Below are 26,079 nucleotides of genomic sequence, written 5' to 3' on the forward strand. Positions count from 1 at the left end.
GCTCCTCTCCTAGTATGCTGGCATGGCTGAGTGACTGGTTCTGGCAGGAGCGGTTGTGGTTCCCTGAGGGACTTGGCTGGAAAGACCTACAGGACCAGGATGGTCGGGTCTATGCCAAGGCGGAGGACCTGTGGGTTGTTATCCCGCTTGCCCTGGGCTTCCTCTTAGTGCGGCAGATCTTCGAGAGGTCAGTGCCACCCTCCTTGGCCTCACCCTCTCCTCTCACAATTATACTCCAACTGTATTACTTGCCAACTGTATTGGCACCTCAGTACTCCTTGGTTTTTACAGCTTGTAATTTGCCAATTTTCGTCCTTCTGAATATTACACCTTTACATGCTGAGAATTTTTCAGACATTTCCTTCCATTTATCTGCTCTTGCTGTTCCCTCTCATCAGCTTCCTCATCTCTAACTTTTCATTCTCTCTTTGCTGCTTTCTAGGACGGTGGCCACTCCACTTGCATCTCTCCTGGGAGTGAGGGACAGAATTCGCTCCAGAGCAGCACACAACCCCACTCTGGAGACCTACTACTGCAACACAACAAAACACCCAACACAGGTAAACAAATATTGGTGTTCAGCATCATGTGTGAACAATAACTGCGCTTAGGTGACATTATTTAATATTTTTTGATCAAAGTATATAGTTTGGGTAGAAATAATATAATACCTTGAATGAATCATAGCAATGAATGGCTTTGTGGTGGGTCAATGGGTAGCATTGTTGGAGGGTTGGAGGTTCAAATCCGATTTCTGCTTTGTGTGTGTGTGAAGTGTGTGTTATCCCAGTGTGGTGTAAGCTTCCTCCGATAGGCCAAGGACATGCAGTTAGGCTAATAGGGGTTTCTAAATTGTCTGTTGAGTATGACTGGGCATTTATATGCCCGGTCATGGACTGGCATACTATGTCACACCACAGTCATGTGTTGAATGCTGTTCCCAAGCAACTATAACCAGAATAAGCGATTAGAAGATGTATCGGTATTACACAGACACATTTATGACTCTGTGATGATTGTTTTTCAATAAAATATCGCCTCTGCCTGTTTGTCATAACATCCAAGACATCCATGTTGAAAGAGTTTACGTCCACGTACCATCTGTTTCTCCTCACGTGCCCTTCAGAGTTCTGTGGAGAATTTGAGTAAAGTGACGGGCTGCTCAGTGCGTCACATCCAACGATGGTTCCGACGGCGCCGAAATCAGGACCGACCCAGTCTCCTCAAGAAGTTTCGGGAAGCAAGGTATCCGTCCAATTGACCGAAAATCCAGAACAGCCACTCCCGGCTGTGTGATGGTGAGATGGCAAAGTGTCCATTACGCAATGTCTACATTTTCTGAACAAAGGCACTATTGCATAACAGCCCAAATACGCAATGCGAACTTCCTCAAAAGTTTTGCATAGAAAAACCGTTTAGTCTGTCATTTTAACTAGCCAGATATAAGACTGAACAAACTCAACAAAACACGTAAAGCAAGTCATAACCTGCATTGTATGTCTAAGCTGCTAATCTGAGAAGTAACAGTGGACTGATAATTTCCATTTTATGGTTTAATTAGATGTTTAGGAAGCTACAGAAGTAACCATCTTGGACATGAGCATCTGTGACTTTAGGCAAGGACTCCTTTCCCAGTGTGTAACTACAAATGCAAGCACAGCAATCACTGAAGCAAAGCAATCATTATATAGCCAGTAAAGTGCAATATGGTCCCATATGGGGACAGCGCTAATTACCAAACAGCCCATAAGTCATCAGTGACCTTCCGGCAGAGCCTCGTGGCATTATTGAGATGGTTCCAGAGAGGATCAATAATAAGCTAAGCCTCTTTCAGTTACTTGATCCTCTTCCTGTACGGGAATGTTTCAGGTGAGCCACAAACTTGTCCTCAAACACCTGTCCTCTTCGAGATTGTGCCAAAAAGGTGGAGTTGATTATTTGCCCTCCTCCAGTCTGGCCTTCTTAACCACGTTGTGTTGTACACAATCTATCCGTACAGGTGGATTTCTCAGGTGCAGCTGCTGATTTGTGAACGATGCCATCCGAGGTCTAAACAAGTCTGCTAAGAGCCTCTGGTCATGTCAGCCCCTCGTATACACTTAGCTAAACTTATTGTAGAAGCATCGCTGCAGAAATTAAATAGGCTTTACCTAGATAATGATACGTGAGTGTATCTGTTACTCTGTTAGTGCTGTAATGCTTTTTGAGTGAATAAAAATACCGCACTGGCAGTTACAGGGGCTGCGGGATGTGTACGGCCATGGACGGCGTTAACGTTTGCTGTGTTGACCGTCCATCTCGTGTAGGTCTCCAGCTTGAATCGGCTCATTGTTACTTTGCAAACAACGGACTCCCTGTTCCAGACATCTCTCCATCTCCAGCTCAGTCCATGGCCATTCCTCCTTCTCCTCCTCCTCATGTTCTGTCATTGGTCCTTTCTTATACTTTGTTTCTACTCATTTCCTATCGAATTCCTGCCTCGGAGAGAGAAGATGTAGCCTTATAATTGTAGAAAAGTAGCTGATAGCTTGTGGAGTTATGATGTGGAGATTGGTCCCTACCGCTGCCCAGTCTGGGGCATAGCCTGGGTCTTGCAGTATGTCTAGGCCACAATGCCCTCATGCACTACAGTGTTTCCCAGGCATGGTGGACTTTTGCCGTTGAGTCTGTGTGTTCTCTTGCAGTTGGAGATTTACCTTTTACCTTGTTGCTTTCATTGCTGGCCTGGCTGCACTCATTGATGTGAGTACCGTTCCCTCACCAGTCTCTGATTCCCTCCACAGTCTCTCTGTGCTTCAGTGCCCTCTGTCTTTTTCCATTTTAGATTGAAACATGTCTCTCTTCCTGCCTTAATCGGAATAATCATATCTATCCTACCTGTCATTATCTTTCCTATTAATGGAGAATGTGTCTGTAAGTTGCAGATGCACTGGTGAATTTTGCCTTTTTGTGGGTCTCTCTTCAGAAACCATGGCTGTATGACTTTAAGGAAATGTGGAAGGGATTCCCCACCCTGGTATGTAGCTTGTGGTTACACACTGATATGTTCTGTTTCGATACATCTAGCCCAGTTTTTCCCAACTCAGTCCCTGGGGACCTACAGTCGGTCCACGTGTTTGCTCCCTACCAAAACGTATCTTGTATGCAAGTCCCCAAGGACTGAGTTGGGAAACACTGGTCTAGCCTGTCACCCAGTGCTGCTCGTCTCTGTGTGTAAATAATCTCCTCTCCGCCCTGCAGACACTGCTTCCATCGCAGTACTGGTACTACATGCTGGAGTTGGCCTTCTACACCTCCCTGCTCGTTAGTGTGGCATCGGACGTCAAGCGAAAAGTGAGTGCTACCCCACCACCATCCTCTGCAACACAGCACCATGCTTGTGTCAAACGTGCCTTTTGGCAAACTCGAGGTGTGATAACATGCCCACTTGCCCCCAACCAGCTGGGCCTGTCCTTGCAAGGACCGCAGTCGGGACATTTGGTCCTCAGTTCTTCTTACTGGCTCCCCAGTATGCTTCACCTAGAGCTGTGCATTTCACAGAATGGCCCACTGCACAGCTGTGTAAACATTGGGTTACTTCACGTGCTTATCTCTGTACGTTTGGCTTAGACATGGGGCGCGCTGACCGCGGCGGCTTAGGCCAGAACCTGTGAGTCCTGGCTACTTTTGTCCATCCATTTTCAGTTCAGTACAGGGCTTCAGAAAATCTGGTACTTATCCCAGGAAGCCTGGGGCACAAAACCGGGAAAAGTCTATTTGGCTGTTTAGAGAGCAATATAGACACCAGGTCAAGAATTTCCTCCTGTTATCAATAAAATATATCTCAGTGTTTCCCAGTCTGGTCCTCGGGGACCTACAGTCAGTCTAGGTTTTTGCTCCCTCTGAGCTCCCTGCCAGAGGGCCGGAGGGAGCAAAACCGTGAACTGTCTGCAGGTCCCCAAAGACCAGACTGGGAAACACTGGTATATCTTATCTCATTTATCTTAATGATATCTTTTTACTCTGAAAGAGGAAGCCAGAGTACTCTGAGGAAACCCACTTAACACACAAACATGCAAACTCCACACACACAGAGTCATGGGTAGGGCTCGAAGCCCAGCCCTGCAGGTTTAAGGGCTCAATGCTACGCACTGAGGTACCCTGCCAGCTGGCTTTTGTTCCCTATGATGGTGTTCTTCATCAGAGATGGAAGCTTCTTTATTTTTATAATTTGCTGGTGACTCCTAAGTGACCTGGCTGGTAGGGGAACTCACAAGGTCTAGAAACCTGAACAGCTATTCGTATGACTGAACACACATTTGGGACTTAAAAGTGCAAGGGTTCAGTTATCTTTCAGGTATACATGCTATATAATATGCCGAAGTCTTGCAGTTCAATCTGGGAAATGCTTGCCAATTAAGTGTTTTATTTACAGAGCTAGACATTGTTTTAACCTTCCTATTAAGGTAGTTAATTAATCATGATTCGTTTTAGGGGCAAGTCAGACACCCCTCAGCTTTAACCATCGATAATGTTACTAGTAAACACTCTTCCTCCCAGGATTTCAAGGAGCAGATTGTTCACCACGTGGCCACCATCACGCTCATTAGTTTCTCCTGGTGCGTCAACTACATCCGCGCGGGGACCTTGATCATGCTGATACACGATGCATCAGACTACCTGCTGGAGGTACTCGCCGGTGACACTGAATCACAAGTCAATGTTGTTAACCAGTGGTGTGTAACACTCTTAGATGGTGTGTAATGTCTTTTATCTCATTTAGGAAGTATGGTGTGAGATTGTTGCTTCAGAGCAACTGTCCACTATTTCTGTAGTCTGTTTTGTGTTTTTTCTGTTGATGTACACAGACCCAGCAGCAGTAGTTGGTTTAAACAAATCTTGCTCATCGGTGAGCAGCTACACCAAATGATAGTCTCTTTCCCCCGGTAGTCAGCGAAGATGCTGAACTATGCCGGCTGGAAGAACACCTGCAACTGCATCTTCATCATCTTTGCTGCCATCTTCATAGTGACCCGCCTCGTTATCTTCCCCTTCTGGTGAGAAATAGCCCCTCTCGGGTCTCGGGTCACATGTAGCTGTGACAGTTTTGAATGCACCATCTGGTTCTTTTTCAAGTTCCGATGACTCTACAGAAACCAGAGAGGGTGGTCTAATGGTAGTGGTATTGAAATATGGAGTGCTGTGTACTATGAGCAGAAGGAGGGTTTGGGTTCCTTCTACATCGACATTGACTGAGGCATCGGCTGCTTCCCCCAGAGAACACTGGGTTTGGGTCCCATTGTGGCAGTGGTTCATGTGTCCTTACACGAGGACCAGAGAGGGTGGTTCAAAGTCCCCTACTGAGAACACAGGTGGCTAAAATCCAGTGTTTTGATGCCATTTTGTTATTTATTTATTTTTAAAAACTCTCTATTTTTCTATTCTATTTTTACTTTTTTTCTGCATATGCTTCTTTTAATTCTTTTGTATTAAATGTCTGTAAAGTACTTTATAAACCCTGTAGTTAAAACTGTGCTATATAAATAAAGATTGATTGATTGAGTGTCTGATTAAATCTTGACTCTCGCTTGGAATGTATGTTTGAGGATATTGGTCTTACATCCCTGTTTCCCCCCCGCAGGATAATGTACTGCACCTGGGTGTACCCCGTGACGCTCTACCCCCCTTTCTTCGGGTATTACTTCTTCAACGGGCTGCTGCTGGTCCTACAGTTTCTGCACATCTTCTGGGCCATCCTCATCGTTCGAATGGCCATCAAATTCATCACCAACAATGTAAGATGGCAAGCGCGTGACGTTATCTACTTTCGTGATTTTTGACGACCTGACCCGACATAAATGGGGGGGGGGGGGGGGGGGGTAGGGTTACTTTTCTGATGACCATTTGCTTACGTTTCAGTAATATGGTTGCAGTGAAGTATATTGGAGACAACAGGGGACAGTCATATCCAACAGGTCCAGTACAGATTTTGGTCTGATGGTCCCTGCATCTCTTCCAGGAAATTGTGGAGGATGAAAGGAGTGACAGGGAGGAAACAGACGAGTCGGGGGATGAGGATGAGAAGGAGGGGGAGAACTGCAAGGTGAAGAAGAATGGGCCGGTGCTGAACGGCCATCCAGTCCTCAACAACAATCACCACAAGGCAGAGTGAGGCCTGTGAGGAGTGTGGACGAGACTACCGGCAAGGACATGGGGAGGACATCGACTGAAGGAAGGAGGCGTTTCAACAAGAAACGGAAACGGACTCACATCACCTCACACGAGACAGCACACACAGGCCAGCACAGACCCACCCACACACACACACACGCAGCTGCAACAACAAAACCCACGAAAAACAAGGATCCATCATTCATGGTTTCCGTTAACCCAGTGCATCACACTAATGGAGGCCAGTCTCCTGAGGTACAGCATAGAGGTGGAGGAGTAATAAAATGGGGAAGGATGAGATGGAGAGAGGAGCGGCTGCTACGTTCGTTTTAGCCTTAAGTGCCTTAATACCAGGCAGATGTCTTCTCTTCTTTATTCTTTTCTCTCCTTTTCTAAACTCTGCCTTGTCCCCCCGCCCACTGCCCGTGTCCCATGGAGCTGCATCACACAGTGCTGATTCTCACAGTTTGTCCACCTGCTTTACCAGCTCTCTGAGCCGTACACGAGGGACGTCTTGCTTAAACTCTGCACTCATGCGTGGTACTTCAGGACCCTAAGTGTCAGCTTTCCACTTTACTCCTTCGGCATCAGGGAAACAAGCCCCCCTGCCCTCCCCCCCAGCTAGTATACATAACTGGTCCAGGAATACTACTGGCAGCACATCTTACTCAGTGGAAGAGTACCTGTTACATTTAATGCATCAGTCTACTATCTTTTTGGGTAACATGATAACAATTTTTATACAGTTTTTCCATTGAGAATAATGCATATTTCTGAGCATTTCTAATAACTATTTCCAATGGTGCTGTTTTTTTGTCCTTATCTTGGGGGGGTGTAACAAAAATCTTTTTTGGGTTATGTGTCTCAACATTTTTTCTGTGCTTTGGTCTTAAACACAGACCCTTCCCAAGAACCGAAAGCTCACTGTTTGAAGTCTTTATGTTTTACAAGTATTTCCCATAGCAGGACTGGTTATTCTTATTAAATTAATTTGTACTGGGAACTCAAGAAAAGCCCATGTCTGTCTCTTGGCAAATTGTGAGAATGAGTTCATTTTACCTTCCTGTAGTGTTCTGATCCACTCTTGTGGTGTGATGTAATCTGGTACATTTATATGCAGTATACTTGCTTGTATTGGGGATGTAATGTACCACGAGGCGTATGGCGTTACTGCAGGTCAGAACGGAATAACACTATCCGGAGATGACAATTACCTATCATGACAGAGCCAGACTTTTATCTTCTGATTATAAATTTGTTAATGATTCCAATTTAAAAAAAAAAAAAAAAACAGGTTTACAGTTTTTAAAATTTCTGAGAAAAATTCAATAGCATTAATACTAATGACGAACATGGTGAATAACAGGGTTTTTCCCCCTTTATCTGTTGCATAGTTGCCTCGTGTTGACTGTCATAGTTTGCCTGGCATTTCACTTCTTACCTGCTTTCGTCATCTTTATTTCTTTCTATCTCCTTCCTCCTGTTCCTCTACCCTGTCCTATTCCCATGCACTTGTCCTGCACATCGTTTGCTAACCATGCCCAGACCTCCAGCTTTTTAAAGCAGTTGCCATCAAAACATCAGTGTCCTAATTACATTATTTGTTTAGTATTTTTGTTATTGTGCAAAAAATAATTAATAAAACATAACTGTAAATCACAACCATTGTCTACATTTTTCATCTGCTGGTGTTCCCATGCTGATTTAATTTTCTGTGAGCTGATGTCTGTGTTGCCTACAAGCATAAACATCCGTAATATTGTTGGGGTAACGATCTAATAACCAAGGTTACATCTTCCATATGACCACGCAGATTGCCGATCTTACTGATCAGTTACAATAAATTTCAATTAAAAATCTATATACTTAGAAATACAAATACTTGACTATTACTAGTAGTTCGTTCTAATTAGCTTTTTTTGTCTAAATGATATCGTTATAGAACAGGGGTCCCCAAATATTATTACCCGAGATCCAAATTCCATCAACATCACAAAGGCAAGTTCAAGGGCCGACGAAAAAAAATCCCGGTTGGGGGGGGGTCCACAACAATAAAATTCGCCGCGTGGGGGTGATCAATCACGCGGTCCGAAATTAATCGTATTTCGGTCCGAATGCGAACCGGTGCTCCATCGATCAATGCTACCTATCAAGACGTGCTACCGAGCCTTTCTGCGCATGTGCAGTTCCACCGTTTTGGGGTTAGGGTTAGACCTATCGATTAGCGCTATGGTAACCTAACTCGACAAAGTAGCTCAATTCGTCAGAACACCGGATTCCGCCACTTGAGGAACCCGTTTACGGAACAAAGTTCCTGTAAAATTACCTCAGTCTTCAGCCTTCCCACGAAGTACTGACATTGTCACTCAAAATGGTTTAAGGTTTTTCTTACGACCATTTTACCTGAATAATCATAATGTCGCCACCTGCTGTACGGGAGTTCGTCCCACACAGTATCACAACAACTTTCGGGGTCACCGAGTTTGGGGTGGGTCTGCGTCAACGTCATTCTGAATCCTCCAATCACATTCGATGAAATTGCATAGTTCGCTTGTCTCGAGGAGTTTACTACGATGCCTGGCCGCCATCTTGGATCGAAAAGGATTTAAAACCCAAAAAAGGAAAGGAAATAAATAGTTTATGTTTTATTATTTACGCGTATTTATTTTATGTAATGGACATGATAGTTAAAATATAAAGGCTTTTACAACGTTTTTATGAAGTATCCCCAAGTATAATCCTAGTGGAATATATCTTGCATATATTTTGGAGGAGGAAACGGGGTCAGAGAAATTTCCTTCATTAGTGCCGAGGTGTTGTGTTTATGTTCACTTCGCACATGGCCTCTTCAAATCCAGGTACGGACATCTACCTATATATGTATACGCTACCTGCTTGGCTTTTGTTTGTTATTTTGACTTATTTTTGCGCCTGTTGGTTCGCTTTCCGTCACGGGTTATGTGAGCCTTGGATGTGTCATTCCCGGCCCTCTATCGTGTGCTGCTTGAGTTGGAGCCGCCTTTATATACGCGACTCATCTATTACATATATTACTTATTGTTTTTTTCGGGATAATAATGTTGTTGTGTAAATACGAGTCTCTTATTCCAATCACTGCGGTGAGCACTGTAAGGCGCCACGGACCAATGGGGACTGTACCTCTGACATGAAGCTGGCTGTCTCGTCTGACAGTTTTATAAACTGGACCCCAAAGTGCAGTTTTAATAACTTAGTTTTTATATCATCCTGATTAGTCAGACTTTACCTTATATATAACTGCGTTCTGTGTCATATAGAGAATAACTGAAACATAACAGATTTGTGTCTACCAAAACAAATTTAACACGCATTAAAGCTATTGCAATGTACACCAAACATATTTATGTATTTGTTTCGATTTTTCCCCAGTGTCAGGTCATTATCCTCAACAGCGTCATTGTCGTTACTTTCGATTGTGTATATACAATGGCAGTGATCGTCACTTTCTGGCGACATGTACTTCGACTATGGTTTTATGCGTCTGTTGATAGAATGCATTTTTGGCGACAGTTTTATTTGATGTCGCAATCTAAACCTCTGCCGTTTACTTATCAGTACCAAAAATCTAATGAACCACTTTTGGGGAAATGGGGATTGTGCAATTGTTGCTAGCTGCTCATGTTGTGCAACACAGGCTAACGAGCAGTAAAAGTGCAATAATACGCTTCCTCTTCGGTTTTTGAGTGAATTATATGAAATGTATATATGGAAACACACACACATATATAAAATTACACCTTATGTATATCTGAAAATGCATGTTGTATTGTATTTTCTGTTTGACATTATTAATTAATTAGATTTTAAAACCATGTACACGTTAAGGGAACGCTATCCAGAATGCCTTTATGTGCGTGTTTTATGCTAATTGCCTACAAAACCACTATCAAAAACCTCCAGGGAACACGTGGCATATTGGTTTTACATTGCTGTCATTTATTTTAAATTTTGAGATTATTTGGTACAGCCCTGATGTCGTTTAATATCACTAATAGAATGCATGATGCATTGACAGTCAGCCAAAGTGAGATTTTAATTGTCTGAAAGTTATTTTTGAATAGGGTTGCACAGGGATGGGAAATTTCCTGAAACTATCCATTCCATGGGAAGTTAAACTGGGGAATTTTTGAATTGTTCCAAGTTGGAAACTTTCCATGGGAATTAACAGGAATATATGGGGATTTTGTTATCGTAATTTTGAATATATTTAGAAATCTTTTTGGAATTTTTCTAACAGTCCTGTCTGGACAGTTGCAGAACTATTTAATCCTTTGCTTTGTTTTTATGAAGTGAATCAGTTTTTGAGCAAGACTGAGAATAAGTTCTTGGGATCTTCCTGTTTATGTTAATGCTTATAATCCAGTGCCACAATCAAACTCGGTGCCGCCCAATATCAATGCGTGACACGAGTAATAATGACGTTTAATTAAGGGTGTGACTTCATTTACATATGTGCCTTGCGAGGTTAACGGACTGGCTGGCTGCTTGTCCCTCTGCCTTTCCCAGGTTCGGATGTGTCTGACGTGCCTTCTCTGGCGATGGCGAGTGCCACGGTGAACCAGGCCGGAGGGGGGGCCGTAGTTCTGAAGGGAGCAAACAAGAGGCGAGCCGCGTAAGTGAAGAAGCGACGAGCTAAAATCTGCCGCTGATCTTAATGAAATGTATGTCCATCCATCTATTTTCCAAACCGCTTATCCTGCTGGGTCGTGGGGGGTCCGGAGCCTATCCCGGAAGCAATGGGCACGAGGCAGGGTGAAATGTGTGTTTTTGGGCTAAATGTTCCTTTTTTATCAAGTGTGTGTGTTTTGTGCCCAATAAATTCTCTATCTCGTGCTGATGTCTCCCTTAGTGTGCTATGTGGTTTTTCTCTGCGTGTCGTGATGGGAGTCTTTCCCATGACTGGGACATCACAATCTCCACCCCAAAGTGGTCATGTGCATTCTGCAGTCACTAGCAAAACTAGAGTTATTTTGCTTGCCTGACCGAAGAAATGTCAGGTGTATGGTTTAAGGAATTTATTAATATTTCTATTAATAGAACTTTGAAAATGTCTTATTAAGGGTAATGATTTTAGATGTCTTTCTCTCCTGAACATGATGTATTAGCAGCAATGTGGAATTGCATAGTTTTCTTTTTTTTTAATTTGTACAATTTTTTATTATTATTTTATTGTTTTATTATTATGGGCAGCTTGGTGGTGCAGTGGGTAGCACTGTTGCCTCACACCTCTGGGACCCAGGTTCGAGTCTCCGCCTGGGTCACATGTGTGTGGAGTGCATGTTCTTCCCATGTCATCATGGGGTTTCCTCCGCGTACTCCGGTTTCCCCCCACAGTCCAAAGACATGCTGAGGCTAATTGGAGTTACTGAACTGCCCATAGGTGTGAATGGTGTGCGAAAGCAGTGTTTCCCTCAGGTCTACTGCTTTGGGGGTGCAGACGAACACCGACAGGATTCATGGTGTTCATATGTTCATATGTTTCTTTTAATGACAGCAGTCATATATATATAAATAACAGAATTAAACATCAGGACATTTCTGCTATTCGCAGGAGAGCTAGTGTTGCCATCTTCACCACCCTGGGAGCGTTTAAAAAACGCAGATATTTTTGTCAGTTATTCAGGTGGTTGACACAACATTTTTTCCAACACGCGCTCTCTGTCCGCTGGTGGTAGTGTGCTCACCTGTGTGTGCGCGCACGTGTCTGTGCGCATGCATCACCTGCGGAACTCCGCCATGTGCGCTACAGAGAGCAGAGGAGAATTATAAACGCGCGACCATGTAGAGACAAAAATGACCAGCTGATGACCATAAATGACCATAAGGCTATTTAGTTTGTTTAATAAAAGGACAATGTATAGACCTGTTCTATAGGAAAGGTAACCTTAAATGACGTCTGTTGTGATCTGGCGCTATATAGAGAATAAAATTAAATTAAATTAATTTTACCTTTAAGGGGGCGCGGGAGGTGTCGTTGGGGGGGGGGGGGGGGAAACAATGGTGTGTGCCCTGCGACATGCTGGCCCTCCATCCTGGGTTGTTCCCCGCCTCGCGCCCATAGCTTCTGGGACCCCCCACAATCCAGTAGGATAAGCAGTTTGGAAAATGGATGGATGGATTATTTTATTATTGTATGTGTTATTAATGGAGGTTCCACCCTTCCTCCAACAGCCCAGATACTGATGATGAGGAAGGAAGCAAAGTCTTCAGGTTGGTCTCCTCAACTGCTTGACGTCACACTGACGTACCTGAAACGTTCATCTGGGTGTGAGCGTACCTGCGGTCACCATGTCTGAGCAATAATCTGCTTTCTGCTTACTCTCCAGGTGCGATGACGACGCAGGAGGGACTAGTGACAAAGAGCGGTTTGCCAGGTATGTGTGTGAGTTGGTGGGGATGCCTGGTGGAATGTGCCCAGATGGCATTGGGAATGATGGGGGCGGCTCGGGGTCCTGGAGAAGAAAAAAGGCAGTAGGTTGGGCCAGGGGGTGGGAAAAGTGAGATGCTGTCACTTTTTCTGGTCATGGATATCATTCAGGTGGACTCGTATGGCCGCTGACATAAATTCTTTAACAATGAAGGTGTCGCGTTGTTTCCGGGGCTCTCACAGGCTCATGCCTACATCCGAAGTTCCATGCCTGAAAAACACAAGGGCCTTTCCTTCTTGTGTTTTTCTCGCTCTTGCTCAGTATCCCTGTGTTCTGTTTGTCGTCCACCAAGTTTCTGCTTGGCTTAGAATGATGACTTATTGATGAAAGAGTGGGATTACTTTGCATTTAAGGGCATTAGAAGTGTAAGGTGAGGTTACGCAGCGCCGGGGTCATTATTCCCCCTGACGATGGTGTCAGGTATGGCTGACTCTTCCATGTGCAGCGGTTCCTATGTACAGAACTGAGACCTCGACAAACCTACCGTGCTTTCATCTGGAACCCGTACGTGAGTGCAGCGCCCTCTTGGGGCCGGAAGCTGTCTCGCATGTTGCTGTTGAAAATGAAGCCATGCCGTGGCCCACTGGCTGATGCAGATCTCAAGCCGTGCTGATCTGCTCTTTGTCTGTTTTTCCCATGGACACATTTCCAAGTAACTCCATCACATTTAGCTTATGTTTCATCTCTGCTGGATCTTTAAAATGTTATTTTGGAAGGTAATTGAATTCTTACGTTTGGTTTGATTCTAGCATACAGTCGGCAGGGTAGTAATGTGATCGCTTGAAGAAACCCAACCCGTTGCTTGTATCCATTCTTCTGACATTTGAGGTAGATCTCTTTTTCTCGCTTGCTCTCTCTAAAATCCCGAAGTGTGGTTATTTATACCCCGATTCTCATGCTGGGATACCCGTTACTGTTCGATCTCACGCCATCCTGCTTCTCTGATCCGCCTGGGTGTCTGGGGGCACTTTGTTCCTCCTTCACCCATTGCGGTTTGTGCCTCCCGCCCCCAGTTCATTGTTGTCCGCGTCTCTTGCTGTGATATTTAGCGGTTTGGTTTTGTCCCGGGTTGGGTAAACATCACTGTGCCCGTAAGGAAGGTCTGTTTGAAAAAGCCGTCAGTCTGGCCCGCCATCGTATTCGGGTGGGGGGTCCCCATCACTGATCTCAGTGACTTCCGTCCCCATTCTGTGCGTGTTTTAAGCGTCCCTTTCTTCTCCCCCCCCCCCCCAGGATCGCTGGAGATGCTATTTCACTGTTTCTCTGTGAGACATGAAGATCCATTCATTCTTTATGTTGGTTTGTAGCTCATTGGTCATTGGTTTCTTTGATGAACATGCCCTCATTACTACTTTTCTCTTCCAATCTGACCCTCCTGACCTCCCCTGTTTTCTCATTCTTTTTCTCTTCTTCTGTTTCCCCATATCGGGCTTGCTTCGTTATTTTATTTTTTTGTATCCACTTCAAATCCCACTTCTGTTCATCCACTCCTCCTCCTCCTCCACTCCTCCACCTCCTTCTCCTCCTCCACTCCTGGGCCGGGACTCCCTCCACTCCCCCACCAGAGAGAACCACAGCGAGATCGAACGCCGCCGGCGGAACAAGATGACGGCCTACATCACGGAGCTGTCGGACATGGTGCCCACCTGCAGCGCCCTGGCCCGCAAGCCCGACAAGCTGACCATCCTCCGCATGGCCGTATCGCACATGAAGACGCTACGCGGGAGTGGCAGCACGGCCCCAGACGGCAGCTACAAACCCTCCTTCCTCACCGACCAGGAGCTGAAACACCTCATCCTGGAGGCGGCCGACGGCTTCCTGTTCGTCGTGTCGTGCGAGACGGGCCGGGTGGTGTATGTGTCCGACTCGGTGACCCCGGTGCTGAACCAGCCACAGTCTGAGTGGCTGGGCAGCTCTCTATACGACCAGCTTCACCCTGATGACACCGACAAGCTGCGTGAGCAGCTCTCCACCACTGAGAGCAGCACCAGTGGTGAGTCACCTTGCTGGTGCCCCCTGCTGGCCCATCCTGGATTTCCCATATGCCAGTTAGATATAATATACAGCTTCTTGCCGTGCCATTCCTGGCCTACCTGCCTAACATTGTCCTGTAACTCCATACATTTTCCTGCTGGCCTCACTATCACTATCTAGTGGTGTCCTATGGTACTGCACCCTGAGTCCATTGTCATCCTCCCTCAGGGCGAATGCTGGACCTGAAGACCGGGACCGTGAAGAAGGAGGGGCAGCAGTCCTCAGTCAGGATGTGCATGGGGTCCCGCAGGTCCTTCATCTGTAGGATGAGGTACGTTCCTGTTAGTCGAAGGATCTCTTCAGCGTGATCGAAAATGGCAGCCGTGCTGTTAAACTTCCCATAACATTTCTGGGGTCTCGTTTATCAAAGTGTGCAGTACCCACAGGCAAATTTGTATTTATCACTCGTACGTACAAATGGCCGTATGAAGTGAACGTTCCTAAATCCCACATTTTAAATGAGACAGCAAGACTAATTTAAATAAACACCCTTAATGAACCATATTTGGGCATATACCTTCCACATTAACACACATCACACCACACGATAGAAGAACATGTTGCAAATAGAAACTGGGAGGAGACATATACCTTTATATCCTTATTCATGTTTCTGATATATTTTGCACTTTTACTATTGAGAAATACATAAAAAAAATAATAATAAAAAATTACACTACGGAGTTAAGGATGCATAATAGCAAACAATGGGAGCTGAAAAGACACATGAAGCTGCAGTGAATTTTCATTGTGCAGTACAGTGAGTGTCTTTGTATGTAAGGAAATAGCCCAGTACAGGTACTGTATCTATATCTGTATCATGTCTGCTTATTGTAGCTGTCCATCACACACATCACTGTATGCAAACTGTATTACAAGTTAGACATGAACAGTGAATCATTATACCGCCGGCAGTGCTGTCGACTCTCCTGCACCTGTTACACTAAGAGATACCCCCCCACTAATGTCCTACAGCGTCTGCTCTCAAGCGTCTCTCCATCAGTGTTGAAACGATTCCTTGTCTTTGCCTGAGACCCCTGGTCTTTGATAGTTCATGAAAAGTAGCTCAAGAAGCAATAGGTGAAGTATCCACCTCTGTGTGTGTGTGTGTGTGTGTGTGTGTGTGTGTGTGTGTGTGTGTGCACGTGTGTGTGTGTGTGCACGTGTGTGTGTGTGTGTGCACGTGTGTGTGTGTGCACGTGTGTGTGTGTGCACGTGTGTGTGTGTTTTTTTTTATTAGGTGTGGCACGACTGCAGTGGAGCCCATTTCCATGAACAGACTTAATCTCCTGAGGAATAGGAACCGGTGAGTCTCTGTTTCTCTCTCTCCCTCCTCCCGCTCTCTCTGTCTTTTCCCCTCACTCCTTCCCCCAGCTCTCTCCCTCCCTCCTCCTGCTCTCTCCCTCCCTCCTCCTGCTCTCTCCCTCCCTCCTCCTGCTCTCTCCCTCCCTCCTCCTGCTCTCTCCCTCCCTCCTCCTGCTCTCTCCCTCCCTCCTCCCACTGTTGTCTCACTGCCCCCTTCCACCAGGAATGGCCTGGGCCCACCAAAGGAGGGCGAGCCGCAGTACGTGGTGGTGCACTGCACAGGGTACATCAAGTCGTGGCCCCCTGCAGGTGCGTACTGGCCCGGGGGGGGTGGGGAGGTTCCTGCTGGGGGCTGGGCGTCTTTGAGGAAACTCAGCTTGAGCACTTCCTTGCAGGGGTGTCGCTCTCTGATGAGGAGACGGACAGCACCCAGGGAAGCCGCTTCTGCCTGGTGGCCATTGGACGGCTGCAGGTATCATGTGACAGAGAGGGGAGGAGGAAAGAGGAGGCAGGAGAGAGGAAGTGGTGGAGGGGGAGGGAGTGATTTAAGGCCAGTTCATACTTCACTCTTCTGCATGCGCTTTTGGTTGTGGATGAGGGGACGTGACATAAATATCGTTATTGGGGTTTGGCTGCGGACGACTGCAATCGGTGCACGTGTAGCCCAGAGTTTTGTGTCTAGCAGAAACCAATTGCATTGATCACCCTTGTGCAAGATAATTGATTTAGGTATTTCCAGTAGGTGGCAGCATGGACTTTCACAGATCAGTGTTCAACTACAAAAGAATAGAGGATAAGTAGTTGTTGTACTACTTACGATGAGCAGCTGTATGAGGGGGGTCCGCAGTAGCCACATGTCTAATTTTTCATATCGTCCAGACATTACACCGAAATGTTTTGTATTTTACAAAGCAGCACTATTCCAGCATATAAAAATCTAGGCAATAAAATTCACCAAGCAGGTGGAGGGGGAGGCTTGACTATCCATCCATTTTCCAAACTGCTTATCCTACTGGGTCGCGGGGGGTCCGGAGCCTATCCCGGAAGCAATGGGCACGAGGTAGGGAACAACCCAGGATGGGGGGCCAGCCCATCGCAGGGCACACTCACACACCATTCACACCTACGGGCAATTTAGGAACTCCAATTAGCCTCAGCATGTTTTTGGACTGTGGGGGGAAACCGGAGTACCCAGAGGAAACCCCACGACGACATGGGGAGAACATGCAAACTTCACACACAGGCGGAGACTTGAACCCGGGTCCCAGAGGTGTGAGGCAACAGTGCTAACCACTGCACCACCATGCCACCCCGGGGCTTGACTAATAACTTTAAATGTGTTCATGAAACCCATTTCACTACACTACTTGTATTTGTGTTTGTTGCAATACATCTGCCCTCTGCTGGTCTTGTGGAATATCACTGCTGTATGCATGCACCGACTGTAACCATTCACATCCACAGCCAAAGGTATTATAAACATAAGCTGCCATGTGACTGTCCCCAACCCAAAAGCACACACAGAAAAGAGAAGTATGAACTAGGCTTAATGGGAGAGGGGGAGGATTGGAAGGGTGGAGGGGAGGGGAGGGGAAGGATGTAGACGTGTATGACATGGAGCAGGACACAGAGGCAGGGCAGCCCATTCGCTCCGCACAGAGCCGGCCACACCAGCCAGTGCCGTTCAGTCACCTGTCTGCCTCCACCCAGGTGACCTGCTGTCCCGGGAACAAGGACATTGACAGCCTCAGCACTCCTGTGGAGTTCATCTCCCGCCACAACTGCCAGGGCCAGTTCACCTTCGTGGATCACCGCTGTGTGGCCACAGTGGGGTACCAGCCTCAGGTGGGACCCCCTTTGCCCAGTGCTGCTCGCTGGCCTCCATCTCTCAGCCGCCTCTCTAATTCTTCCCATTCCTCCCCCACCCCCAGGAGATGCTTGGGAAAGACATCTTGGAGTTTGCTCACCCTGAGGATCAGGGCCTGCTGAGGGATAGCTTCCAGCAGGTATGTCTGCTTCCTTAGGTGCCCGCGTGAGCCTCCCGCGGTGGTGTGATGCCTCCTTCCTCTCTGGTCCTGCCACAGGTGGTCAAGCTGAAGGGGCAGGTCCTGTCTGTCATGTTCCGCTTCCGTGCCAAGTCCCGCGAGTGGATCTGGATGCGCACCAGCTCCTTTACCTTCCAGAACCCCTTCTCTGAGGAGATCGAGTACATCATCTGCACCAACTCCAACGTCAAGTAAGTGACAGATGCAGATCCCCCCCTCCCCAACCATTTCCTGTCTGCGTCTCACCCCGGGTGTGACCCAGCACAGCGGTCATAGAAGACGATGGATGATCCAGCAGGGAACAGCTCTTGGAACTCTGTCTGTTTGTCTGCCTGCCTGTCTGTATATAAGTCTTGTATTTTGTTTGGTTACTTATGGTTAAAGTTAGGGCTGGGTAGGGGTTAATTTGGGCATAACCCTAATCCTAACTATGACATAGAAATGAATGTTGTGTCCCCACAATGAGAGGAATAAATGAACTGCACTAATCTGTGTGCGTGCGTGTGTCTGTATACATGTGTCTTTGTGCGTGTGTCTGTGCGCCCCCCAGTGGCTGTCTGCGTGCATGTGTCTTTGTTGTGTGTGCTGTGTGTCTGTGCGCCCCCCAGTGGCTGTCTGCGTGCATGTATCTTTGTTGTGTGTCTGTGCGCCCCCCAGTGGCTGTCTGCGTGCATTTGTCTTTGTTGTGTGTGCTGTGTGTCTGTGCGCCCCCCAGTGGCTGTCTGAGTGCGTGTGTCTTTGTTGTGTGTGCTGTGTGTCTGTGCGCCCCCCAGTGGCTGTCTGCGTGCGTGTGTCTGTTGTGTGTGCTGTGTGTCTGTGCGCCCCCCAGTGGCTGTCTGTGTGCATTTGTCTTTGTTGTGTGTGCTGTGTGTCTGTGTGCCCCCCAGTGGCTGTGTCATACTCCCTGTATCTGTTGTACCACCCTGACCAGTCTCTCTCCCGCCTCGCCCCTTTTGCGTCACAGTAGAGCTCCGACTCAGGACTCGCTCTCTCCCCTCTCCTCCCCGGGCATGGCACTGCCACCCTCACAGGGGCAGAACAGCCCTAACTGCCCCCCGGCTTTGAGCCCAGGGCAGGTGACCACCAGGTGAGATTGGATAGATACCTCCCCTGCCCTGCCCTGCCCTGCCCTGTTCCGGGAACTAGGAACCTCGGCTTGATGGGACCCTGTCACTCTGTTTCTCTGTCCACCTAAACCCCTGGGTGTCCTTGTGTTGGGTGCCCCCCCCCCCCACCTCTTTCCCTGCTGGGACGTCACTGCTGCTGCTGGTTATGGTGGTGATGGTGGTGATGGTGGTGGGTATGACTCTGTGCGAGGCACTGGGCCGGACCGTCGACATCCCATGGGCTGCGCTCACTGCCTCCCTCTGCCCCTCCCCTTCCCCTCCATATGTCCCACCTCCTGCCCCTCCCTCTTCTCCTCCACAGGCAGCTCCAGCAGCAGCAGCAGCAGCCCGAGCTGGAGGGCACCAGCCAGGAGTTGGGCTTCTATGAGTCCAGCCAGGTGGGTCTCACTTCTCCCCTGTTCAGCCCAGCGTTGGAGGTTTTGGTGACCTCTGCGTGACCCTCTGCCCCCCCCCCCCACCAGGTACCGGTCCAGCCTGTGGCAGCTGGGGGGTCCGACCGCAGCAAGCCTCTGGACAAGGCGGAGCTGTACGCACCAGACAGAGAGGCCCATTATCCTGACCTGTTTACAGGTGTGTGTGTGTGTAGTGCAGTGCAATTTGTGCTGATCAGCTTGTGCTGTGCTGTAATGTGCAGTTCTGTGCAGTGCAGTACAGTCTGTGCTGTGATGTGCGAGGCAGTAAAGAGATTAACCTGTTTTTTGCTCCCAATCCTTAAACACGTTCACTGTTTAAGTTAAGACCTTGAGTTTCTAGTTTTATTGTCAGGTATGCTAAGAACACAAAGAAGTTCTTATGCCACAGTTAGAGGACAGGGGACCAGTGCATCAGAGGACAATAGGACGGACATTAATGCAGTACAAGATAAGACAGTGCAGTAAGAATGAGTAAACAATAAGTATGCGCAATGGGGATGAGGTTGCAGACAGACCTGAGAATAGTAAAATAAATATCCCATTGTGCCTTCTGGGATATGCAGTCTTCATTGTATTAGTGAGTCCTGCACATGCACCAGAGCCCATGCGGAGGAACGCTGATGCATGCAACCTCTCCCTCCATCCCACAGACCAGCCCAAGGTCCTCACATCCAGCTCATCAACACAGATCTACCCCCAGGGCAGTTCGTACAGCACAGCCCGCTCCACTGACTCCTTCAGGCAAGCAGCATCCCGAGACGAGGGCCCTTTTAACAACCCGCACCTTCAGAAAAAGGAACTCTTGGGAGAGTGTTAGAATGTGAAAAGTTTTGTAGTGAAAATGCTTCGTCTTGTTCCAGGCCGGTGGGAATGGCTGAACATTTGGTCCCACCATCACCCTCCGCTGGGCAAATGCTGGCCCAAATCTCTCGGCAAAATGCCCCCAATCCCACTTGCCCCTCTGCAGTTCCCCCCAGCAATAACTGCCCCATTCAGGCTCAGGCTGGGGCAGCGACAGCAGGCCAGACCTGGGCAGGAAGCAGGTCCTCGTTTAATCCACAGGTCAGTGCTGGTCAGAGGTCCCTCCGTAAGGTCAATCACAGTGAAAATCCTGCTGGCAAGCATGGAATGTGTCTTTGAACTTTTAAATGTGATCTCTAGGTGGCACAGTCCAAGATCCAGTCACCGCAGTTTGCACTGGGGGGGTTTGCCACTGCTGCATCGTCCACTTTTAATGCAGTGCCCAGTACTGCAGCCTCTACCCCATCCAGCAACACCAGCTACCCCGCCCTCAGCTCCTGCAACAGCGCCCCAGGCAACAGCTTCGGTGAGTCACACTCTGACTGCTGATGTATGTATTACATCATGGGGACCAAATGTTCCCACAATTTGATAACATCCTGCTATTTTGACTGCCACTTCTCCCCATTCCTAGCAGACGGAAGTCATTCGACAATGCAGTTCCCCTCCAGGGCAGCGGAGGCAGTGTGGCCACAATGGCAGAGCCAGTCACGTGCACAAGGCACTTCAGAGACACACCCCCAGGCTGGGCAGCCTGAGATCTTCCCTGTAGGTCCTCATGTTGCATGTGACTTTGAGTCTGTGTGTGTGTAGATAGGTTGCGCATAACACAGTATGCTGTCTCCCGCTTCACAGGACGTGCTATCCATGCTCGATCAGGCTCCAGTCTTCAACAACGAGGACTTCAGCGAGCTACCCATCTTCCCGCCTTTTCATGACTGCACATAGTGCAAATGTATCATTGTGCTTTTGAGTCGTCGCCATCTATCCCCGCCCCAAGCCTGTGTTCTCTGTGTTGTGTCTTTTTGTTGATGTCAGTGTTTCACCATCTATCATGGAGCAGGTAGCAGAGAATGTGTGACCTGGTAAACAACAGATTTTACAGAGTTAGAGATGGAGGAATTTGGGGGTGGGTGATGTTGAATGGTGGGCAAAATGAGCAGGGTTAAGAGGAGAGGGAATTTATTACAGTATCTACGCACACAGCTGAAAACGCCCAACACTGAGCGGCCAATCGGGTTGTTCTGATGCCATGTGGACTTAGCCTTTATGTAAAGACTGGGCTTCTCACGGAGACGAGAGCAGATGGTGTCACCATGGCATGTCTCACGCACAACAGCCATGGAGAAATACCGTGTTACACCAGCGTGAGAGCATTTATCTGGTTCATATATCGTTTGCTTATTGGGTCTGTGTGTTCATAGACGCAACCCAAGGGTCACAGGGAAAGCATGTTGAGCTTGAGAAGAGGTTTGATGCCATTTTCGGTTGTCAGGCTAAGAATCTAACCAGATGAATGTGAAAAGCAGTGGTTTCTAGTTCAGTTCTCCTCACACTACAGATGACGCTTGTAGGTGATGACATCACTGCCAACTATCCTCCCATAGGAATGTGAACTACAGGGCTGAGCTCAGCACTTGATGTCTTACAAACCACAACACCATCAGTTAGGGCTTTACAGAACCAACACCTATTGAGGCATGGACCTCAGTTGCCCGTGAGCCACACTGGGGCACTGCAAAGCCCCCGATCCCTCCTCCAACCCATTTTTTTTTTTTTTTTTTTGCATATTAGCACAGAAATGCGCTGTATTGTTCCAAAGAGCATTGGAATTGTGGATCCACTGAACCTTGTCAATGTCTTTTTATGGTTGTTTCAGTCAACAGTATTTTCAGTGATGAAATTTAGCTAAGAAGTCTGGGTGTGAAATTTAACTACCCGTTCGCTTGGCTAATACATGAAATGTCTATATGTGCAAATCTTAGGACATGTGTGTCCCTGCACACCTTTGCATCTGTTTTAATGATTCTTGTCAAACCTTCTCCTTGGTACCAGTGCAGTTTCCTCACTCCTGTGTATGGCCTTTTTTATCTTTTAAAAGTATCTAAAATCTGTTCTTGTGAATTTTAGGGGGATGAAAGATCAAGCAATAATTATCAGCAGGAATATCTTAAAGCCATTCATGTTGTCACAATGTATATTTTATTATGATTATTTTGATACTGAAAGACAAGAATTTTCCGATATATGGTGATGCCTGTTTCTGGCTCCGGTCTGTAATCGAGTCCCGCGTACCCTGCCGCCATTCACCTACAACGGACCTGCAGGGAGGATCTGCAGCGGGGAGCCGGCACAGTCCAGTTTCCTCACCACCAGCACCGGACTGGATCAGAACAGCAGCAGTGACTCTTCCTCTGGTTCTGGGGTGTGAATTTCGTGCTTCTTGGGAGAGGCTCTCAAAAGTCCTGAAAATTATTGTAAATGATATATATTTTCTTCTATCTGAAATTGTATGTGTATATACAAATGTGTGAGATCTCATATTCACACATATATGCGTGTGTGTGTGTGTGTGTGTGTGCATAATACAGTCTAAGTTGACGTGCGGTTTTCTTTAGCTTCTGGAAGAGGGCGGTGTCTCAGTGACTTCTGTTACGTTTTAAACCACTTGTCTGATGTCCACATTTTTAAAATGATGTGAATTGCAGTTTATATAATTCATAGATACTCACATGAATATATGTACACATGAATTGTGGGGGGAAGAAAAAAAATACATTTTTTATTAAATTGTCAAGAAACACTGTGTACTCTTTTTGAATGGCTCTTGTGCTGGGATTTGCTGCACTGGCTTGGTATTTCCCTAAAACGTAAAAGCACTTTTGCACATCATCGTGAGGAGGAGAGAGGCCTGTGATTCCCCCTTTGCCCCACATGGTGTCACGTTGCCCCCCTCCCCCTTGGCAGCAGAGCACAGCTGGCCTCTCCATCTCGCTCGCATGGTATCAGCTTCGGCTCCCTGTATGAGGAGTAATCTCTCCTAATGGTGTGATATCGCTTTACCTTTCCGAAACATGATGTCCTGTTCATTTACAAATGCTTGATCCCAGGGCAACCTGGTGTTTGGGGTCCACACACACCCAGCCCCAAACTGCCTCCCATTCAGGGTGCACCCCCACATCACCCGGACCAGACCCAGGCATGGATGTTTGGATCCCTGGAGGTAAAACAAACCAATAATATAACAAATGTTTGTACTTGCTAATCGCTAATGATACCTGACCGCCCTCAGGGTGCCCGGCATGTACATACTGAGGAGGCCACTGGGCTGGAAAAGGCGGATTGGAGCCAAACAGCCACCAGACTCCTGTCTATTTTAACTATTCATGTAGAGCACAGGACCTGGGGTTGGGGGTGTCCTCGGGAGAACGGGGAGAACTCGAATGCCGCTGGCATAACGAAGAGGAGGAGCAGAGCTGGACAGGTAACGGTATACAGGAAACAGTTCTAATTATGGAGCAAAGGCATTGAGTCCCTAAGGAAACTCCACTGGTCACTTGGCTGGACATTTAGACAAGGACTCTTGGATATTGGAGGTAAGTTTATATATACAGAAGTGTCCTCTTGCATGCAGCTGTACACAGTCAGACAAGCAGGGTGTTTTGCATCCTTTCTCAGTCTGATGAATGGAGGGGGATGTTTACTGGTCCTGTCATAAATGATACCCCCTTGGCCATGTTCAGGTGATTTTCCCAGGCTGCACGTTCTCACACGCGTTCACATGCACGCACCTAAATGCATCCTTTTACAGTCTAAGGCGATTGCTGGTGTTTTACTGTAACTCCCCCCACAGGATCCAGGCTAAGGAGCGCAGTGGTGTTGAGCGGACAGAGGGTCAGGCATCCAAGCAGCAGACGAACCTGCCCCCCCACCAACAGGGAAATGGACCAGACCGCTCCCTCTTTCAAGCTGGAGGTGGACGTCGATCTGGGCTTTGCTCTGTTCTTCATCTTCCTGCTCTGTTTCTTCCTGCTGGTGACTGTGGTTCGCTGCGCCCGCATGGTGGTAGACCCGTACAGCGCCATCTCCACCTCCACCTACCAGGAAGAGCAGATCAACAACTGAGAGAAGGGACACTATCATGCAGCGAGACACTGCATCTGGAACAGGAAAACAGAGCATTCGGTCTTCTCTGGTTAAGTTGGGTGTGAATTCATCTACGTGGGTAAAGCGACACATTTAAATTTAACATCAAATATAAATTACTGACATAAAGTGTAATGTTGACATGATTCATTCAGAATAGCTGTTATGTTAGAGAGGTGGATTTGTCAACCAGTATTACAAAGTCAACAAACATAAACTGGCTGTCCTGTGAATCATAGGCTGTCCCTAATCAGTCTTCCTGATGAGACCAGCACTACCCAATCCATACCTTCTTGAAGTTATATTGCAGTCACATTACTCAAGCTTGATTTCTAGTGTGTTAAGATGAGCATTTAGTAGAGTTTAGTAGAGTTATTGTACTTTTTAAAATGAGGCTAATATTGATTTTCATATACACATCTATGGCCCTCATGAGTGGGGGGCGGGGCAGGTAATTCCAGGCAACACAGGGCAAAAGGCAAAACAGGTGCATGGCTGGGATACCAGTCCCTTGCAGGGTAGGGCACACGCACACACGCACACACTATAGAAGATGTAAAGATGCCTGCAGGATAGACTGGAAACCAGAGTACCCAAAGGAGACCTGCACAACAGCGAAGCATGCAAAGTCCACGCACAGCATGCCAACCGCTACTATTGACAGACACGATATTACTGAGGTAGCTCAATTACGGAACAGTTCTTTTAGCTTGGGAAGACTGATTCTGTGACACGGTCATGCTCATGATGTAGAAATTGCGTCGTATGACATCACGCGTCTCATGACAGCAGCAGACATCTCACTGGTGCGTATCTCCTTAAAACGCAACTATTAAATAAAGGCAATGTATCGTTTGTTGTTAAAATGCCCATATTCTCATGAAAATGACTGAATTTTGATTTGAGTTTTTATTCTAGGCTTAATAATCACACGGTTTGTTCTATTGTCCGCATTATAGACTCTTGCATAGTGATATTCCCTCACTGTTGGTGTGATGTGCTTTCCTTTGTGCCTGAAACAGGTTCCTACCCTCTGCCCATGCAGCAGTCTATGTGAGTCTATGGACCCCTTTTCGGGATGTATTAAATGCATAAAACAACATACATAGTATTGTAAAAGAACCTATTAAGGGCCACAAAAATTACAATACAGCCAGTCCTGCTACAAGGCTTGATATCACACCGCAAATCTGTTTTAACGAGATTGACGTATTATCTATTAGTATCCAAATCCAATACTACGTGGCATCTTATTTATATTTGCGCGATTTTCAGTCGGAGAGAAAAGCACTAATTAGTGAACAACAACGCGATGCGGTCTTAGCAAAAAACACGACTTGCAAATACAGCTAACCATATAAACGAATCGTTCATTGGCACTGGTTCTGAATCGGTTGAATCTGGTTTTCAGATCTATGTTTGAATCGAACTTTTTGTACTACGCCACTTTATGCATTGCACAGAAAAATAAAAATATTGACACATTATAATATAAAATACAGAAGCGTTTTTAATTCATGTACACTTGCTTTTCGTAGACTGCGGTCACTGTTAAGTTATATGTCCTCATCAGTCACAATGTTTTTACATT

General features: G+C 46.9%; 3 protein-coding genes across 12 annotated transcripts in view; all 3 read left to right on the top strand.

Annotated features, from left to right (window-relative positions):
* The window catches only part of LOC125748925 (ceramide synthase 2-like), a 14,612-nt gene extending 6,800 nt beyond the window's left edge, over positions 1 to 7,812 (top strand). For all 4 annotated transcript variants that reach the window (XM_049025647.1, XM_049025648.1, XM_049025646.1 and 1 more), the window contains 10 exons: positions 14 to 187; positions 443 to 560; positions 1,127 to 1,245; positions 2,685 to 2,742; positions 2,966 to 3,016; positions 3,241 to 3,333; positions 4,540 to 4,668; positions 4,930 to 5,036; positions 5,621 to 5,774; positions 5,999 to 7,812. In XM_049025647.1, the coding sequence (XP_048881604.1) occupies positions 15 to 187; positions 443 to 560; positions 1,127 to 1,245; positions 2,685 to 2,742; positions 2,966 to 3,016; positions 3,241 to 3,333; positions 4,540 to 4,668; positions 4,930 to 5,036; positions 5,621 to 5,774; positions 5,999 to 6,151 (1,155 nt within the window). In that variant the 5' untranslated portion in view covers position 14 and the 3' untranslated portion in view covers positions 6,152 to 7,812. The remainder of the gene's footprint in view (positions 1 to 13; positions 188 to 442; positions 561 to 1,126; positions 1,246 to 2,684; positions 2,743 to 2,965; positions 3,017 to 3,240; positions 3,334 to 4,539; positions 4,669 to 4,929; positions 5,037 to 5,620; positions 5,775 to 5,998) is intronic.
* Positions 7,813 to 8,689: 877 nt separating this feature from the next.
* On the top strand, positions 8,690 to 23,145 carry LOC125748920 (aryl hydrocarbon receptor nuclear translocator-like). Of its 7 annotated transcripts, XM_049025630.1 has the most exons (21): positions 8,691 to 9,008; positions 10,696 to 10,801; positions 12,361 to 12,399; positions 12,516 to 13,269; positions 13,367 to 13,445; positions 14,183 to 14,610; positions 14,820 to 14,922; positions 15,892 to 15,957; positions 16,180 to 16,265; positions 16,352 to 16,428; positions 17,667 to 17,801; positions 17,888 to 17,962; positions 18,041 to 18,192; positions 18,966 to 19,088; positions 19,430 to 19,505; positions 19,590 to 19,698; positions 20,192 to 20,282; positions 20,402 to 20,603; positions 20,703 to 20,868; positions 20,977 to 21,110; positions 21,198 to 23,145. In XM_049025630.1, exons 6-21 carry the CDS (start codon positions 14,223 to 14,225, stop codon positions 21,288 to 21,290), a joined length of 2,076 nt encoding a protein of 691 aa, XP_048881587.1. In that variant the 5' UTR covers positions 8,691 to 9,008; positions 10,696 to 10,801; positions 12,361 to 12,399; positions 12,516 to 13,269; positions 13,367 to 13,445; positions 14,183 to 14,222; the 3' UTR covers positions 21,291 to 23,145. The 7 variants fall into 7 exon arrangements, with proteins under 7 accessions (XP_048881588.1, XP_048881587.1, XP_048881586.1 ...); XM_049025631.1 differs by lacking the exon at positions 13,367 to 13,445 and having other exon boundaries at positions 8,690 to 9,008; positions 12,516 to 12,563; positions 18,969 to 19,088; positions 20,980 to 21,110; XM_049025629.1 differs by having other exon boundaries at positions 12,516 to 13,445.
* Positions 23,146 to 23,697: 552 nt separating this feature from the next.
* On the top strand, positions 23,698 to 26,079 carry LOC125748929 (cortexin domain-containing 1-like). The gene is made up of 2 exons (XM_049025654.1): positions 23,698 to 23,938; positions 24,196 to 26,079. The coding sequence occupies exon 2, from the start codon at positions 24,285 to 24,287 to the stop codon at positions 24,465 to 24,467; it is 183 nt and encodes a 60-aa protein (XP_048881611.1). The 5' UTR covers positions 23,698 to 23,938; positions 24,196 to 24,284; the 3' UTR covers positions 24,468 to 26,079.

This window comes from Brienomyrus brachyistius, chromosome 9 (genome assembly GCF_023856365.1).
Source record: "Brienomyrus brachyistius isolate T26 chromosome 9, BBRACH_0.4, whole genome shotgun sequence".
Taxonomy (NCBI): Eukaryota; Metazoa; Chordata; class Actinopteri; order Osteoglossiformes; family Mormyridae; genus Brienomyrus; species Brienomyrus brachyistius.